This window comes from Microcaecilia unicolor, chromosome 1, assembly GCF_901765095.1.
Source record: "Microcaecilia unicolor chromosome 1, aMicUni1.1, whole genome shotgun sequence".
Classification (NCBI taxonomy): domain Eukaryota; kingdom Metazoa; phylum Chordata; class Amphibia; order Gymnophiona; family Siphonopidae; genus Microcaecilia; species Microcaecilia unicolor.
This window is the reverse complement of record NC_044031.1, coordinates 462,877,644-462,896,682: the sequence shown is the minus strand read 5'-3', so window position 1 is coordinate 462,896,682 and position 19,039 is coordinate 462,877,644. Positions and strand designations below refer to the sequence as shown.

The following is a 19,039-nucleotide window of genomic DNA, read 5'->3' as shown; positions in this document are numbered from 1 at the left end:
CCAGGAACTCTCCATTCTCTCCTGCCGTCTCCTCCATCCACCCATATCCTTCAAATTTCCTCTCTCCCCTGCCCCCATTCATTCATCCATGTCCAGCAATTCTCCTCTCCTCTGCCCCTCCGCCATCCATCCATCCATATCCAGCAAATTTCCTCTCTCCCCTGCCCCCTCCATCCATCCACCAGCAATTCTCCTCTCCCCCCTGCCCTCCCCTCCTCTCCAGTGATCTCTTCTCTTCCCATGTCCTCCCCGCCCATCCATGTCCAGCGATTCTCCCTGCCCTCCCTCAGCTCCCCCACAGCCCTCCTCTCCGTTCCTTCCTGCCCTCCCCTCCATCCATCCACCCACGTCCAGCAATTCTCCTCTCCTGCCCTCCCCTCCAGCGATCTCTTCTCTCCCCCATGCCCTCCCCTCCAGCGACCTCTTCTCTCCCCTATGTCCAGCAATCTGTTCTCTTCCCCTGCTCTCCCCTCCCATCCATGTCCAGCATTCTCCTCTCTCCCCTGCCCTCTTCGTTCCTTCCTTCCCGCCCATGGCAGCCCTCCTCCTCCCTGCCCTCCCCCCTGTATCATAACCTTTTACTTCCCGTGGTGGCAGCGGCGTCAGTTCCGTTACGAAGAAGGCACTGCAGGCTCCCCTCCGGCTTCAGCTTCTGCCTTCGCTCTTCACACAGTGAATGTCCCGCCTTTGCGGAAACAGGAAATGCGTCATCGCGAAGGCGGGACACTCACTGTGTGAAGAGCGAAGGCAGAAGCTGAAGCCGGAGAGGAGCCTGCAGCCTTCTTCGTAAGCAACTGACGTCGCTGCCACTACGGGAAGTAAAAGGTTATGATACGGAGGGGTCGGAGAGGAGGAGGAGGGTTCTACGAGGTGCCGATGGGGGTGGGGGATGCCTGGAAGCAGCGGGAGCGGCGGAGCACCCCTCCTTGTGCTGACACCCGGGGCGGACCGCCCCCTCCTTGCTATGCCACTGGTGTCATTACAAGAAGAAAATAAATATATTTGAAAAACCTACACTTAAAAAGAATATAGTAAAGCTTTAAAGGCTTTAAAAAAAAAAAGTCTCTTCTTTTTTTATCTTAGCAATTCAGCCCAAAATGCCTTCAGAGAACTGTTTAGACTAGTTTGTCATATGCTGGGATCTGAAGATAGTAAGGAAGAGGAAAGTCCAAGGTGAATCATTTTGCTGACGTTTTCACAGGAAAATTAAATGTACAGGAGGGAACAGTTGCTACCTTCTTTCCCCAGTAACGTTAGGTATAGAGGACTGAAAGTGGACCATAAGAGGACATATGCATATCATCTTTCGCAATATGGGAGGGGGAGGGTTATGGGTGGGGTTTGGGGGTACAATGCTTCATTTATAGCTGTATAAGATACCTTGTTGGATGTGTTTACTTTAAAAATCTTCAATAAAAATATTATTAAAAACTCAGGGCCAAGCTAGGTTGAGGAGTCCCAGAGGGCCGCAGCAAAGCCCCACTGCATATACCTCCATTACATATGTGTAAACTACAACCGTAACAGTCTAGCGGGTCAAGTTCAACTTGGGACCTTGCAGCACTATATCCTTGAACTTGCCAGAGGCTGGCTGGTGAATGCTACGTGCTAGAGGCAGGACTGGTATCTCTGGGGTATCCAGGCTAAAGTCAAGTGGAATGTGCTGCCTTGCCCAGAGAAAGCAGCACACCCGTGGCTCTGCAGGCGCAGGCCATAAGAGGAGGTTCCTACATCTAAGGACTAGCTTTTATTTTTATTTTCTCCCCTTACCTGTATACCGAAGACCTGCGTATGTATACTCTAGAGCAGGGGTGGGCAACCACAGTCTTCAAGGCCACAGATCCAGTCGGGTTTCCAAGATTTCCAAATAAATATTGCATGAGATTGATTCACATGTACTGCTTTCATTGTATGCAAATAGATCTAATGCATATTCATTGTGGAAATCTTGAAAATCTGACTGGGTTGTGGGCCCTCGAGGCCTGTGGTCACCCACCTCTATCCTAGAAGAAAAGGAGGGAAAGGGAGATAGTTTAAATACCTGAAAGGTATTAATGAACAAATAAATATATCTTTCAAGCCAGGGGAGATGCAGAACTAGATGACATGAATTGAAGCTGAAAAGAAGTAAACTTAAGAGCAACATCAGGAATTTATTTTTGATAGAAAGGGTGATGAATGCCTTAAATGCATTCCCTGTGGAGGTGGAAGGGACAAAAACAGCAACAGAATTTGAAAAAAAATGTGGGGATAAATACAAAGGATCCCTATATAGCAAGAGGATGGAATCAAAAGCAAAAATCTTAAATGACTTTCGCAAGTCAAAAAAGAAAGAAGTGTAACATGAACAGAGCAGTAGGTACATCCATAAACAAAAGCAGAGGGACGTAAAACTCTAACCATCTTACTGGGCAGACTAAATGGACCATACTGGTCTTTATCTGTTGTCATTTGTTATGCTACTATTTATGCCTAGCTTATACATTTCAGGTGGGCCACAAGATGAAAACACAAACACAGGGAAGGAAGGATACTACTTGCTGGCATTTTCTGACCTTAAAAGGAACTGATTTCTCAAAGATTTACTGTTATTTTGTGCTGCATCCCATATACCCAGAGAAGCACATAGATCTCTCCTCTATAAGTCCATCAATGCAGTAATATGGTATACAATTCATTCAGTACAAGAAACACCCGACTTACAAATGAAGGAAACATCAAGCAGATTTCCAAACACAATGAACCACCATTATTTCACCTGACTCAGTGCTTCAATCCACAAGGATATTTAGATTCAGACTTGGCTACACTAGTCTTTACAGGCAATTTTAAATATTCAAAATGAATAAAACATTCACAAAATAAGGGTCTAAGTCACAGTACAAGATTCATAACTCACTCTAGAAGCTTCTAAACGTGAATGTATTTGACTGCAATCTTCAAGGACCACAAATCTGTCTAGTTTTCAGGGGATCCTTAATAAATACAAATGAGATGGATGTGTGCTGATATAACTAAGGTAGTGTGCATGCAAATCTCTCTCATGCATATTCATTAGGGGCAGACTAAGAATTCAAATAGTTTACTGCACTTGAGGACTTTGGGACAAAGCCAGTGGCCTGGCTGAATTTGGAAGTGACGGTTCTTCAGTGGGTCCCAGGATAAGGTTGGGACCACTTGCCTTTTATCTGCCATGGACACTGTGACGGACATATCACAGCTCATCTGGAACACTGTGCTATTTTTGGAGCTTCTATTTTGAAATCACCATGTGCTCTTTCTGGGTGCATGCAGTACGGAGTGTGTGTGTACCTTTTTTAGGATGTCATCAACAAGTTTTAAAAATATCTCATCCACATTGAAATTATCCTTGGCACTTGCTTCACAGAACCGCATTCCTGTTATCTGCTGTGCAAACTGGCATAAATAATAAGAAGAAAATTAAACCAGAAGCTTTCTGCAAAACACAGAGCAGTCACATGAAGCATGATGGAATCATATCAATTAAACATTTCAAGGCACATTTTGAAGCTTTATACAGACAGACCAACTAAGAATATCAACATCAGGGCTCTCAAAATCAAGGCCAAAGAGAATAATTTTAAAAGTGTCTAGCTATCTGACCTCCCTATTATATAGCAAAATTAGCCCCCATTATTATTGTTTGGCTGTAGCCTGTAGGAATGTTGCTACTGCAGCTGAATGAGGTCAGCATACAAAGTCACACAGCTACCACAGATTGAAGAACCTCTTTCAGATATCCTGCAGCACCTTCAGGGGCAGACACTTGGGTTCTCAACATCCAGAGAGGGCAAGACTGCAGGTTTTATAAAAACGGTACAGTAAGACCTTGATGAGCAGGGCCATGTCCCACATGAAAGAGATAAGGCAGAGGATAAAAGGTGTCATGCAAGTATATCATGCAAAATTTATTTCTGCTACAACAGAAATAGGACCTGAAATGCTCCTGTTAAAAAACAGACCTGTTAAAAAAGGAAAGAGAAAGATACAGAACTAGCTGTTGGGAAATCTTAAGTGATCCTATTCTGACTGAACGCAGATGGGCTGGAGATGTATTGTCACCAGCTGATAAGGCTCCCAGGATGCCATATTAATGCTGCAAGTTGTGGCCCAACTGAAACTCAAGGGCAACAAAGGATCTGCTCTAATAGTATGAGGGACTTGAAATGAATCCCAGCCTCCCCTTAATATCAATCCAACACTCACCTTTTCTCCCTGCTGCCGTGTGATCTCTCTGTCAGTTTCACAATCCAACTTATTTCCAACCAGCAGCAGCTCTGCCTCTTCAGAAGCATACTGCAAGCAAGGAGAACGTGAGGATATGAACACATTCCTTACTTGGGATTAGTAGGTTTTAAAACTCTGCAAGGGGACTTAGCAAAATGACCTTTCTAAACATTTTAAATCTGTATAGTGCTTTTATTCAAAACACTGTCCACTTGCATTAAAAGCAGATAAAATGTCTGCTCAATCTGCTGTATGTATTTTAAGCTTGACTTGTTTTTGCCACGTGGGTAATTTTGGTAGATCAAACCTATGTTTCTTAAGCTGGTTTGGCAGTACTCCTTAGACAGACTGGTTTTCAAGATATCCACAGTGAATATGTATGAGAGAGATTTGCATGCACTGCTCCACTGAAGGTAAATCGCTCTCATGTATATTAATTGTGGATATCCTGGAAATCCGACCAGTTCCCTCTAGAGCCAGTTTCAGACACACTAGGCTGAACTATGAAGTCTGTACTGGAGTGAATCCAAGACATTAAAGAACAAGTTGTCAGTCAATTCATGGTACTGCTTTTAGTTGGTGAAGATGGAGCTTACAAGAAACTGGATTTGCAATATTATGTAAGTATTTCTCACAATTACATTTCTAGGACCCTCTGGTGAAATAAACAAGTTTGGAAATTTTGAGTTTCACTTTCCCTCTGGGCTGTGCTTTCCACGGAAGTGACACAATCTATAATTGCCACCTTCTGTCCATAATGCCCTGATCTGGGGAAGGGAGTTTTAGCTTCCAAAAGCTAGTCAGAAAACCTATTCAGTTAGCCCAATAAAAAAGGTATCATATTATATTCTTTTCTATTTATCTCTTTCTATGCATTCAAGTGGACAAACATGGCAACCAGACTATTTTATCACAGCAGAGGGTAATCAACACAGCCCTTGGCTGGCCAAGTCACACATTCAAAGCACTTCTCAGCAGAAGCCACCTTATTTCCTGCTTCCTCAAAATCACCTGCTCTCAAGCTATTTGTTCTCAAAGTTGGTCAATGCTGTATAATACAATTAAAATGTCACTGTATCCAAGTAAAACATCCACAGACCAAGCACACATATGTTAAAGTAGGGCTTCTCAAACTTGCCCTGGTGACCCCTTTAGCCAACTGAATTTTCAGAATATCCAAAATAGGTTTGTACACGCACAGTTTCCAGCATCTTCACTGGGGACATCCTGAAAACTCAAATGGCTGTGGGATCCCAATGACAGGTCTGGGGAACCCCGAGTTAAAGCACATATAGAAAATCATCCTCTCTTTGGGGCTTTCATTACTCCTGCCTCATTCCAACTTCAGTGGTTCCAAACTCTGTCCTGGTTAGCCAGTCTGGTTTCAGGAAGCAAAGATACTTACCTGTAGCAGGTATTCTCCGAGGACAGCAGGTCTCATATTCTCACAAGTGAGTAACGTGGCACCGCGTTACCCAGTCTAGAGCTTATGACAAGCTCAATAGGGCATTGTCTCGCGCTCCACCACACATGTGTGGGTGCCGTCCCACCCAGTGAGAGAGCGCAGTTACCGCAGTTAAATACAGCATAAAAAAGAAAAGAATAGGAGATAACTCCTAGGGGAGGTGGCAGGGTTTGTGACAATATAAGGTCTGCTGTCCTCAGAGAATACCTGCTATAGGTAAGTATCTTCGCTTTCTCCGAGGACAAGCAGGGCATTAATTCTCACAAGTGGAGAATCCCTAACATCCAGACTCACCGAAAACAACAAACGTTGGTCAACTGCAGAACCTGAAACTATATACAAACAGAGTGCAGCCTAGAACAGAATAAAATGGGCCGGGGGGGGGGGGGGGGGGGTGGAGTTGGAGTCTAGACCACAAACAGATTCTGCAACACTGTTTGCCCGAACCGACTGTCATGTTGGTTATCCTGCTCAAGGTAGTAATGAGATGTGAATGTGTGGACTGAAGACCATGTTGCAGTCTTGCAAATTTCTTCAATGGAGGCTGACTGCAAGTGGGCTACCAACACAGCCATGGCTCTGACACTGTAAGCCTCGACATGACCCTCCAGGATCAGCCCAGCCTGGGCATAAGTGAAGGAAATGAAATTTGCCAGCCAATTAGAGATGGTGCGTTTCCAGATGGCGAACTTCATCTTGTTGGGATCAAAAGAAACACAAAGTTGAGTGGACTGTCTTTGGAGCCTCGTACTCTCCATGTAGTGGGCCAACGCTCGCTTGCAGTCCAAGGTGTGCAAGGTGCTCTCGCCAGGATGGGCACGAGGTCGGGGAAAGAACACTGGTAAGACAATCAACTGGTTCAGATGGAACTCTGACACAACTCTTCGGCAGGAACTTAGGGTGTGTGTGGAGGACTACTCTGTTGTGATGAAACTTACTGGTGCATCCACTACTAAAGCCTGAAGCTCTAACAGCCACCAAGAAAATGACCTTCCAGATCAAATACTTCAGATGGCAGGAATTCAGTGGCTCGAAAGGAGCTTTCATCAGCTGGGTGAGAACGACGCTGAGGTCCCATGACACAGGTTTGACAGGGGGCTTTGACAAAAGCAAACCTCACATGAGGCGAACTAGATGCTGTCCAGAGATGGGCTTACCCTCTACACATTGATAAGCACTAACTGCACTGAGGTGAACCCTTACAGAGTTGACCTTAAGACCAGACTCAGAAAAGTGTAGAAGGTATTCAAGCAGGGTCTGTGTACTACTACTACTACTGTGTAGGGCAAGAAAGGGGATCTAGGACCTTGCCTTCACACCAGATGGCAAACCTACTCCATTTGAAAGAGTAACACCTCATGGTGGAATTTTTTCTGGAAGCCAGCAAGACTTGGGAGACACCCTCCGACAGACCCAAGGAAACAAATTCTAGGCTCTCAGCATCCAGGCTGTGAGGACCAGAGACTGAAGTTAGGGATTAAGAAGCGATCCCTTGTTCTGTATGATGAGGGTCGGAAAACACTCTGATCTCCACAGTTCTTCGGAGGATAACTCCAGAAGAGGGAACCAGATCTGCTGAAGTCAGTAAGGCACGATCAAGATCATAGTCCTGTGGTCTTGCTTGAGTTTCAGCAAAGTCTTCCCCACAAGAAGAATGGGAGGATACACTTTCAGAAGACCTGTCCCCCACTGAAGGAGGAAGGTATCTGATGCTAGTCTGTCGTGGGCCTGAAGCCTGGGAACAGAATTGAGGGTCTTTGTGATTCATCTGAGTGGAAAAGAGATCCACTGAGAGGGTGCCCCACACTTGGAAGATCTTGCAGGCATTCTGAGTGGCAAAGAGATTCACCGAGGAGGTGCCCCACAATCTGAAGATCTCGCTGGCAATGCCCATTGTCAGCAAGCACCTCTCCGTGCTGTCCGCTCTCGACCTGCACCTCTCCGTGCTGTCTGTCTTCACCCACACAATTGGGGCTAATCCACCTCCTAAAAGGAACTGCTTCTGCTCACTTGCAAAAAAGTAATTATTCACAGTACCAAATTTATCCTGCAGAGTACTTTATTACACCACGGTACCAGTGGGAAAAACAGTATGTTCACTGTACCGCAGCTGCTGGTCTCCGTGCACTTTGCTGCACTTTTCAAACACACCAAACACACAACAGTTCAGTCTTAGATTAGCTAAAGACTTGGGAAAACCTGTGGTTCAGTCTATTCCTCCGCTCCTCTCTGCTACTGCCTAGGAGTTAGAGGCATTTTCACCACCCTCGCTTGTCAGACACCAACACTCTGACAACCTCCCACAAATGTTCAGACTGACCTCCTTCAGGTAATTAATCCCCACAGTTCCATGAAGCCAGACCGCATCTAGGCATTGTCACTGAGCGGCCCCACATCTCTGGCTTCCCTCTGCAGTCTCTTCCTTTGCCATCTCCCTTTGTCCTGAGCAAAAGAACTCCATTTGCTCCACCTCAGCCTCCTTCATGACATTTTCACTTTTCTCTCCTAATTCAATCTCCTCCCACTCCATGGAGTCTTCCCCCACCCTCTCTCCCAGGTGCTGCTCCTCCACCTGATTATCCTCCATCTCCCAATCACCTCCTGACTTTACTACCAGCTGGGAGTTGTAGTGCTGTTTCTCTTGTTCCCTCCTCCCTTGCAAGTGCTGCTGGGTTCTGTAGTTCTCTTCCCTTCTTGCAAGTCTCCTACCCCCTTTTCCCGTCAGAGAGTGCTCTTCCTTTCTTGGCTTACTGTCCCTGTCAGCTCTTCTCTGCTTTCCCTCTACATCCTCCTTACACCATGTTGACGGACCACTCGTGCGGTTGCATAACTCTGCTCAGCCAGTCAGCCAGACTGTTGTTTTTGCCCGCCAGATAAGTGGCTTGAAGGAATATGCTATGCCGGTCAGCCCAGTGTCACATCCGGATGGCCTCCTGACACAGAGAGTGTGATCCGGTGCCACCCTGCTTGTTAGAGTAATACATGGCAATATGATTGCCTGTTTGAATTAGCAAAATTTGGTGAGACAGCCAATCTTTGAAAACCTTTAGAGAATTCCAGATCAACTGGAGCCCCAGAAGATTGATCTGAAGATCTGTTTTCTGGATAGACCATGCTCCTTGAGTGTGAAGCCCATCTACATCAGCTCCCCAACCTAGCAGAGATGCATCAGTTGTTGGCACCTTTTGAGGCTGAGGAATTTGGAATAGAAGTCCCACAGTCAAACTGTTTCGAATGGTCCACCATAGAAGAGAGTGAACAAGCTCTAGGGACACTGGGATGACATCTTCCAGACTCCCCATGGCTGGACACCACTGAGAAGCTAGGGTCCATTGGGCTGATCTCAAGTGAAGACACATCATGGGTGTTACGTACACTGTGCATGACATGTGGCCCAGTAACCTCGACATCTGCCGAGCCGTAACCTGCTGCGAGGCTCGAACCCAAGAAGCCAGTGCGACTAGTGTCCGCCCTCGGTCCTGGGAGGAAAGCTCGAACCTTCAGCAGGGCTCAAATGAATTCCAACTGTTGTGTAGGGTGAAGATGGGACTTGGGGTAGTTTATAACAAACTCTAGGAGCTCCAGCACTGGAACAGTACTCCGCATGGACTCCCCAGCACTGTCCTCGAATGTGCGCTTCACCAGCCAATTGTTCAGATAAGGGAACACGGACTACTGCTAAACATTTGGTAAATACCCTGAGATCTGACACAAGGCCAAAATGGCAACACGCGGTACCTTTAGTGATGTGTTCCCAGCCGAAATTGAAGATATATTCGGTGGGCTGGAAGTATCAGGATAGTATATGCATCCTTTAAGTCCATTTTCCTGAATCATGGGTAGAAGGGTGACCAGGGAAACCATCCTGAACTTTTCTCTGACCAGAATTTGTTCAGGGCCCTTAGGTCTAGGATTGGACGCATCCCCCTGTCTTCTTTTGCATGAAGAAGTACCTGGAATAGAATCCTTTTCCTTCTTCCCCTGGTGGAACAGGCTTGACGGCATGGGCCTTCAGAAGGGCTGAGTGTTCCTCTGCAAGTACCTGCTTGTGCTGAGAGCTGAAGTAATAAGCTTTCAGTGCGCAATTTGGAGGTTTCTGAAGCTAATGTAGAACGTATCCGAGTTGGACTACTTAGAGAACCCACTGGTAAGAGGTTTATTTATTGCATTTGTATCCCACATTTTCCCACCTCTTTGCAGGCTCAATGTGGCTTACAGTACATTAAGAATGGTGGAAATATATTAGAAAATAGACATTTAGTATTACAGAAGGATCTTGGGCAGCATGATAATGATGAAACATAATAGTAGTATAACAAGCAGATATTGTAAGACAGCTCTGAATATATGTGGAGGAGTTGTGTATGTTCACATTGGTTGCTCTTTTTGGTATGCCTTGTTAAACAGATGGGTCCTTCAGTAGTTTGTGGAAGTTCATTAATTCGTGAATCGTTTTTAATTTGCACGGCAATGCGTTCCATAACTGTGTGCTCAAGTAGGTAGTTTGACGTGTGCATTAGTTTGTATTTTAGACCTTTGCAGTTAGGGAAGTGCAGATTAAGGAATGTGCGGGATGATCTTTTGGCATTCCTGGGTGGTAAGTCTATCAGGTCTGACATATAGGCTGGTGCATCTCCGTGAATGATTTTGTGAACTAGGGAGCATATTTTGAACGTGATACATTCTTTAAGTGGGAGCCAGTGTAGTTTTTCTCGTAGGGGTTTAGCACTTTCATATTTTGTTTTACCGAATATGAGTCTAGCTGCAGTGTTCTGGGCTGTCTGAAGTTTCTTGATTATTTGCTCTTTACAGCCGGCTTAGAGTGCGTTACAATAGTCTAGATGACTGAGCACCATTGATTGTACCAGGTTACGGAAAACAGTCCTTGGGAAGAAAGGTCTTACTCTTTTTAATTTCCACATTGAGTGGAACATCTTCTTGGTTGTGTTTTTCGCGTGGCTCTCAAGTGTTAGGTGTCGATCAATGGCAACTCCAAGGATTTTTAGGGTGTCCGAAATTGGAAGGTTCAGATTTGGTGTGTTAATGGCGGTGAATTTGTTCTTGTTATGTTGAGAGGTAAGTATTAGGCGTTGAGTTTTTTTCTGCATTAAGTTTCAGCCAAAATGCATACGCCCATGAGTGCATGATCTGGAGACTTTGGTTGATGTCACTGGAAATTTCCTTTAGATCTTGTTTGAATGGGATGTAGATCGTTACGTCGTCTGCGTATATGTATGGGTTGAGGTTTTGGTTTGCTAATAGTTTGGCCAAGGGTATCATCATTAAGTTGAATAGGGTCGGCGAGAGGGGGGATCCCTGTGGGACTCTGCATTCAGGTATCCATGTGGCTGAAGTAGTCGAGTTGTCACTTGGTATGATCGTGTGGTTATGAATCCCTTAAACCAATTGAGAACGTTACCTCCGATTCCGAAGTACTCAAGGATATGTAGTAGTATTCCATGATCAACCATGTCGAAAGCGCTTGACATGTCAAATTGTAGAAGAAGTATGTTCTTTCCAGTGCAATCATTTGTTTGAATTTGGTCATGAGAGTAACTAGTACTGTTTCAGTACTGTGATTAGACCGAAATCCTGATTGGGAGTCGTGGAGTACTGAGAATTTATTTAAATAGTTTGTGAGTTGTTTGGTCACCAACCCTTCCGTTAATTTGGTTATTAAGGGAATGGATGCTACTGGCCTGTAGTTGGTTAGTTCGCTGGCACTTTTCTTTGCGTCTTTGGGTATGGGGGTGAGTAGAATATTTCCTTTCTCCTTCGGGAAGAGTCGGTTTTGTAACATATAATTCAAGTGTTTTGTTATGTCTGTTATAAATTGTTAAGGAGCAGATGTCATCAGGTTGTTTGGACATATGTCTAGTTTACAATGAGATTTGGCAAATCTTTTGAGCGTTTTGGAGATAATATCCTCTGATAGTATCGCGAAGTTGGTCCAGGTTCTGTCTGCTGGGTAAACACCAGGGTCTGGGTTTAGAAAGTCAAGGAGATCAGCATAGTCGATGGTACTGATAGGTATCTTAAGTCGCAGTTGCACGATTTTCTCGTTGAAGTATCTCGCGAGACTGTCTGCTCCTGGTGCGTCTTCTTGGTTGTGTTTTTCGCGTGGCTCTCAAGTGTTAGGTGTCGACTGGTGTGGTATCTAGTAGTTTATTCACGAGTTGGAAGAGTTTATGTGTGTCCTTGTAGTTTGGTCCAATTACAGTTTTGTAGTACAATCTTTTAGTTTGTCTTATCGTATATTTGTATTTTCTTTGGAGTTGTTTCCAGGCGTTAAGTGTGGGGTCGTCTTTCTTTTTTTTCCATGCACGTTCTAACCTTCTAACTTGTGTTTTAAGTTTTTTCAGCTCTTCATTGAACCATGGTATTGAATTTTTTCTATGTGAGATTCTGGTTTGGGTTGGAGCAATGTTGTCTAATATGGCTCTGCATGTGTCGTCCCATTCTAAGAGGAATTGGATTGTATCTGTTTTTGTTGTCCATTTGTTGTAGCAGATCTGTTTCCAGAATATTACCGGGTCTATTTTTCCTCTCGTGGTATAGGTTTTTCATTATAGGGAGCCACCTTTCGTAGAAAAACTTCAGTCTCCCTCCGACCTGTAAGTTGCCCTGTCTAGACATTTTGACAGTGGCTATGCTCTGCTGGAGCCAGTCAAAAGCTTGTCTCTTGCTTTGACTGGGGAGCAGCAGCAGAGATCCTTAGGCACACGCTGTTGACGAGAACAAGCGTGCTGGGGTTGAGCCTGAGCAGGCTGGCGAAAGGAAGTGGTGTACCTACACCTCTGAGAGTAGTAGGCACCCCTCTTCGACTTGCAAAAGACCTCTTAGATGAGGAGGCTGAAGCAGAAGGCGCTCAGTGGGAAAGAGATGGTATCAGTGTGCTTTTTGATTTGGTCACCGACCTCCTCAACCTTCTTTCCAAAAAGGTTATCCTCCCCAGCATGTGGCATCCGCCGACCTCTGCTGAACTGACTGTTCCAAGTCAGAAACACGCAGCCATGAGAGTCTGCACATTGCTAAACTCCGAGCAGAAATCCTGGATGCCATGTCTAAGGTGTCGCAGGCCCCGGCCAAGAACTTTAAACATGCCTTTTGATGCTTAGCCAACTGGTGTATCGACTTGGCCTGCTCTGGTGGGAGAGTCTGCCAAGTCCAGGAGCTTGCACACCGAGTACAGCAAGTACACACTCATAAAGAGCTGGTAAGATTGTATACGGGACATGAGAATTGAGGCCTGGAACATCTTCCTTCCAAAAGAGTCCAAGGTCCTAGCTTCTCTGCCTGAGGAAGCCGAGGCATAGTCTCTAGAACTCCTGGCTCTCGAGAGCAGATTCGACCACCATGGAATTGTGAGGCAACTGGGGCCTATCAAAACCAGGTGTGCCGTGGATCTGATACATTGTGTCGATATTCTTGGGCAGAACAGGGACCAACAGATGGGACTCCCAATTCTGATCGAGAACTTCCTTGAGTATATCGTGGAGAGGGACAGTCACAGCCTCCCTAGGATTAGACTCGTAGTCCAGGACCTCGAGCATCTTAGCACTGGGCTCATCCTCCACCTCCAAACAAAATAGAAAAGCCTTAGCCATTTCCTTCACACAAGAGGAGAACAAAAGGTTCTCCGGAGGAGATTTTGTCCTTTCAAGCGGAGGGGAGGGTTCAGAGGGGATGTCATAGGACTCATCCTCCAAAAAGAACCTTGGATTCTCCTCTGACTCCCATAAACTTTCCTCATCAGTGTCAGACAGCAATTCTTTGTGGGAAGGCTGATAGCAAGCCTGCCTCAACTTAGAGGCTCCCACCTCAACTCCAACGAAGCGTCCTCCACCGACATTGAGGGGGTACCAGCTTGAGTGGCAGTTGACATTGGGGCCGCACTGCAGGCTGAGGGCCAAGCGGGGCTGCAACGGGCAGCAGGGTAAGCAAAAGCACCTCCCATACAGATGCACACCATTGCAAAAGGCTATCCAGCAGCTCAGGGAGCAAGGAGATATGCTCATCTTTGGGACTGATCAGTTGCTTTGCTTCAGTTTGTGAAGCAATAGTTTCCTTTTCTATTTGCATACTTTGCATTTTATACTTCTGTTATTTGTATTTTTTGCATATATGAATTATTCATACAATTAATATAAGGTATTGTAAATAATCTCATTAGAAGACATTTTTGCTTTGAGTGCAAAAAAAGATTTATATTGCTGTCTTATTTTTACTGAATTGGTTGTTAAAATGTTGGTATATTATTTGTTGGTTTATTTTGACTTACAGTACTTGTGGTGCTCATTTCTTAGCCTTTTTATTTTGTACAAGTATTTGTTTGGAAAACCTGCTTGGATAGGTGTGCCTCCAGAACTGGCATGAGAAAGGACACTTGAGAGGTCTTCTCATGCAATATAATGGACAGCCACTTGATAATTTAGGTTCTCCTTATTTATTAAGATATTCTTGTTAAAAAATAAAAAAGAATTCTTCTTTATTGATGCACAGTGCATTTTTTGTAGAAAAAAAGGTTCCGGTACTCATTATGGGCGGGGCCACCACATATGGCTCCACCCCTATGATAGCCACACCCACATTAGCCACACCCCTTATATCAGCCATGGTGCATATAAACAGACATCATTGAAAATATACTAGTATAGGAGAAAAACAATAACTTGTGATTTTTTTCATTATAAATCATTTCTGTAAGATGTTACAGCTCCAGTATACCCAGTGCAAAATAAGACAACAGAAATAAATTCTCAAATTGGACAAATTCCAAACACAAATGAAAATAAAATAATTTTTTTCTACCTTTGTTGTCTGGTGACTGTTTTCTATCCATACTGGTCCAAGTGTCTGATTCTTCTGCTCTCTATCTGTTCTCTTAACTCCGTTTACAGGGCTTCCTTTCCATTTATTTCTTTACTTTCCTCCTTTCTTCTTCCATGTCCAGCATTTCTCCTCTCTCCCCGCCAACCCCTCCATCCATCCATGTCCAGCAATTCTCCTCTATCTCCTGCTCTGCTCTCCTCTCCATCCATTTCCAGCATTTCTCCTTCCTCCCCTGCCATCCCATCCATGTGGATCTCCTTCCTATCTTCCCTCCCCTCCATCCATGTCCAGCATGTCTCCTCTCTCCCCTGCCCTGCCCTCCCCTCCCATGTCCAGTGATTCTCCTCTCTCCCCTGCCCTCCTCTCCTATCCAAGTCCAGCAATTCTCTCTTCCCTGCCTTCCCCTTCCATCCATGTCCAGCAATTCTCCATTCTCCTCTCTCCCCTGCCCTACTATCCCATCCCCTCCATGTCCAGTGATTCTCTTTTGCCCCCTATCCTCCCCCTCCCTTCAATGTCCAGTGACTCGCCCCAGCCTCCACCTGCCCCGAGATCATTCAAACCCCAGCCCCATTTGTCCAGCCCCCCTTGCCCATACACACATACCCCCAGCCCCCCTTGCCCACACACACACACCCCCAGCCCCACTTGCCCACACACCCCCCAGCCCCACTTGCCCATACACACATACCCCCAGCCCTACTTGCTCACACACACACACCCACAGCCCCACTTGCCCACACACACACACACCCCCAGCCCCACTTGCCCACACATCCCCCCAGCCCCACTTGCCCACACATCCCCACTTGCCCACACACACCCCCCCCCCCACTTGCCCACACACCCCCACCAGCCCCACTTGCCCACACACACACCCCCCAGCCCCACTTGCCCACACATCCCCCCAGCCCCACTTGCTCACCCTCCCCTGCTCGCTCCCTGCTGTTTGTACCCCGCCGATCCCTGCCTCTAAAACTTTTATTTTTTCGCGAACCATCAGACAAGAAAGAAAACAAACAGCAGACAGGCTTGCCTCCTTCCATCGCGTCAGCAGCTTCGTTTCCCTGCATTCTAGCGTGTCCCGCCCTCGAGGAAAGGAAATGACATCAGAGGAGGGCGGGACACGCTGAGAATGCAGGGAAACGAAGCGGCCAACGCGATGGAAGGAGGCAAGCCTGTCTGCTGTTTGTTTTCTTTCTTGTCTGCCAGTTTGCGAAAAAAATAAAAGTTTTAGAGGCAGGGATTGGCGGGGTACAAACAGCAGGGAGCGAGCAGGTGAGCCCCAGAAAAAAGGTGCCGGTACGCCGTACCGTCGCGTACCGGCACAAAAAAAGCACTGTTGATGCATAACAGAGCACAGTGTATAGCAAACAATTACCTTTCATTATAAAACAAACCAAAGTTATTTCTAGACAGAAAAAAGGCTAGAAAATATATAGCATATGGAACTTCAGCTGTTTACCTATCCATTTTTATAGATATTCCTTTTCCTCTTTCCTCCCCTCCACTTACCCTTTAAAGGAAAGGGGAGGGGGAACAAATACTCATTAGATATTCTAAACATATTCCTCAATCCTTTGATGTTCAATTTTGCTTGTTCAACTACATTAAAGGATACAAGAACCAGAAAGCTAAATATTAGATGGGAGATGGTCATGGGTCACTCCAGCTAAAGCCCTAATTTTCAGCCCAGGGTTAGTCCTAGTACATAGTTGAACAAACTGGGATCAGCTAAGCCCTGTCCTAGAATTAGCCTCCCTTGTGACCATGGCCAGTTAAACTGTCTCTCTCCGTATCAGATTTTTAAAGTAGGGATTTGCTGTGCCTGTCTAACTGTGTGTGTGAAACTAATTTACACCATATAAAAATGCTAAAATAAAATAAACCTGTGAGCTTTGGAGGAGGCATGCTGTTCGTGCCCGTTGACAACTTCAGAAACTGTTTTCAGTTCTGGTGTGAGAGAGAGAGAAAGAAAGAAAAAAAGAAAGAAAGAAAAAGAAAGAAGAAAGAAAGAAAGAAAGAAAGAAAAAGACTGCACAAACATTTAGAAAAATTGAACATTTACTCCAGTTGCTCATGTAAGGTAGAGGTGGGACAGGACAGAACACAACTAGTCTAATACACTAAGTTGTTTTCTATACCAGGACTGCCTTTTGGTCTCTCTAGCTCACAGTAGCAGCTGGAATAAGGGGAATTTTTATTTCTCTACCAACTTTATTGTGGCCTCTACCTCCTGCCTGATAATGTGGTAAGAATAGCCCCTGGGTGACTGAAGTTCTGCTTACAGTTTACACCCTGTAATACTCACTACCTTTTGTTAATCCTAAACTGAATCCCAATCTGAGCACTGTGAATACACACGATAAACCACTGCGTCAGCTATGAATGCGTGGGTGTGGGTCACCACACTTCCCAGAATCAGTCCAGTCAAGCACTATTCCACCTTACATTTCAGCCCTGCACCAAGACTGCCAGTGCCTGTGGATTTCACAGCAACACTAGCAGCATTTCCAAAGTCTCCTCCCAAGACTTTGTGCTCAGAACAGAAAAACGCACCCTTCATTTTCTCTCTCATTTTCAAAGAGAAACAGTTTGAACATTAAGACTCCTCACTCTCTTGAATAAGGTCCAAATCTATGATTCTATCAGCCTATCACATGACAATAATGAATCAGCAGGGAAGTGAGGGCAGACTCTTATTTTTTCAAATACTTCATCTTTTCACAAACAAACTAAGAGAGGAAGTGATATTGCTCCAGGCTATGGGAATAGACATTCTAAGTCACACAGGTAGTGCTGCTGCTTTAATATCAAATGCATCATAGAGAACTTACCTTATCTATCATTTTCATCCATTTTGGTAAATCCTCAAACGTTTCCTTCTTGGTAATATCATAAACCAATATGATTCCCTTGGCACTTCTGTAGTAGGCTGAGGTAATGCTGTTGAATCTCTCCTGACCTGCAGTGTCCCTGCGAGGCAGCAACAAATGATCATACAAGCAGTTTTAACTGGTACAGTATAGAACGACTGAATCCACTCAGTGTAGCTTGGTATATGGGCTGGGGCCAGGGGCCACGTATGCTGGGGGCGTTGGACTATCCCGGTACAATGCTGCCTCCTCTGAAAGTGATGCCAGATTTATAAAATGAAGTGTACACCATATCCTGGCAGTGACACTACACTAATGCAATGATATATATTTTAACCATCCTGTGGTGCATCTGAATTGTGAAGAGAGGGAGGGCGAGGAAAGTGGAGGGAGACAATGATCAGCTAATGTGACCTGTAGGGCAGGAAAGCACAGCACAAGCACATTAAACATACGCCTGGCATAAGCTGCATAGAATGAGGCAGAAGCACTTTATACTAGGAGAATACTGAATATCTGCTGCAAAAAAATAGCTAGTGTACTAAAAAACTATGCATGTGATTTTGAAAACAGTTTGATGATTAAATGTACTGAAAACAGATATGGAGAGGACTAATGTAGCTTACCTATGGATGTGGTTTCAACGTTTACTCCCGAGGAAATTCTGTGCAGATTTTTAAAATTCTGGAAAATGTTGTCAAAACAAAATAATCATAAAGTAATAATTTTCCTGTCTTGAATTTTAAATTATTACTCAAAAATGTAGATTTTTTTTGTACGGAATTTCCCCAGAAGTACCCGGAAAGTACATCAAAAGACCCAGTCCCTCAACCCCGCCTCTCTTCCTCAATCTGAGCCCTCTCTCCAGCCAGCTCTCCCTTAACCATCAAGCTAAAACTCCAACTCTCCCCTTCAACCAAGGTTCAATCACCCCCACGCAGCCCACTATCTTCCTCCATCACCCCAAGCTAAATACCCATCCCCCCACTCCTCTTGCTCTTTGTCTCTCCCCATCCCATGCTAACCACTTGCTCCCTAGCTCGGTGCTTCTCTTTTAAGCCTGTCAGGTTGGCAAAGTTATCCAGCGTTGCCTGGTCCGGAGCTTGTAACAAGCTTTTAAGACTTTCACGGAGCGCGAGACATGCTCCACTGCGCACGCGCAAGTGCCTTTCCGTCCGCCACAAGAGCACAGAATAGGAGACAACTCCAAGGGGAGGTGGGAAGATTCTGAGAATATAAGGCCTGCTGTCCTCTGAGAATACCTACTACAGGTATCTTTGCCTTCTCCGAGGGCAAGCAGGCCTATTTATTCTCACACACGTGGGGAATCCTTAGCAACCAGGCTCACTGAAAACAACAAACATTGGTCAACTGGGCCTCTCAACTGCGAGGACATAACAGATCAACCTGAAACTATATATAAACTGAGCGAGAGTGCAGCCTGGAACAAAATAAAACGGGCCTAAGGGGGTGGAGTTGGATTCTAGACTCCAAACAGATTCTGCAGAATTCTCTGCCCAAACCGACTGATGTCGGTATCCTGCCCAAGGCAGTAGTGAGATGTGAATGTGAGAACTTAAGACCATGTTGCAGCCTTGCAAATTTCTTCAATGGAGGC

At 45.3% G+C, this 19,039-nt stretch overlaps 1 protein-coding gene across 1 annotated transcript in view; it reads right to left on the bottom strand.

The window, feature by feature from the left end:
* RAB12 (RAB12, member RAS oncogene family) overlaps positions 1-19,039 on the bottom strand; it is an 88,970-nt gene that overhangs the window by 8,972 nt on the left and 60,959 nt on the right. The window contains exons 3-5 of the mRNA XM_030213350.1: positions 17,383-17,521; positions 4,228-4,317; positions 3,313-3,417 (exon numbers count right to left, since the gene is read on the bottom strand). Of these exons, the coding sequence (XP_030069210.1) occupies positions 3,313-3,417; positions 4,228-4,317; positions 17,383-17,521 (334 nt within the window). The remainder of the gene's footprint in view (positions 1-3,312; positions 3,418-4,227; positions 4,318-17,382; positions 17,522-19,039) is intronic.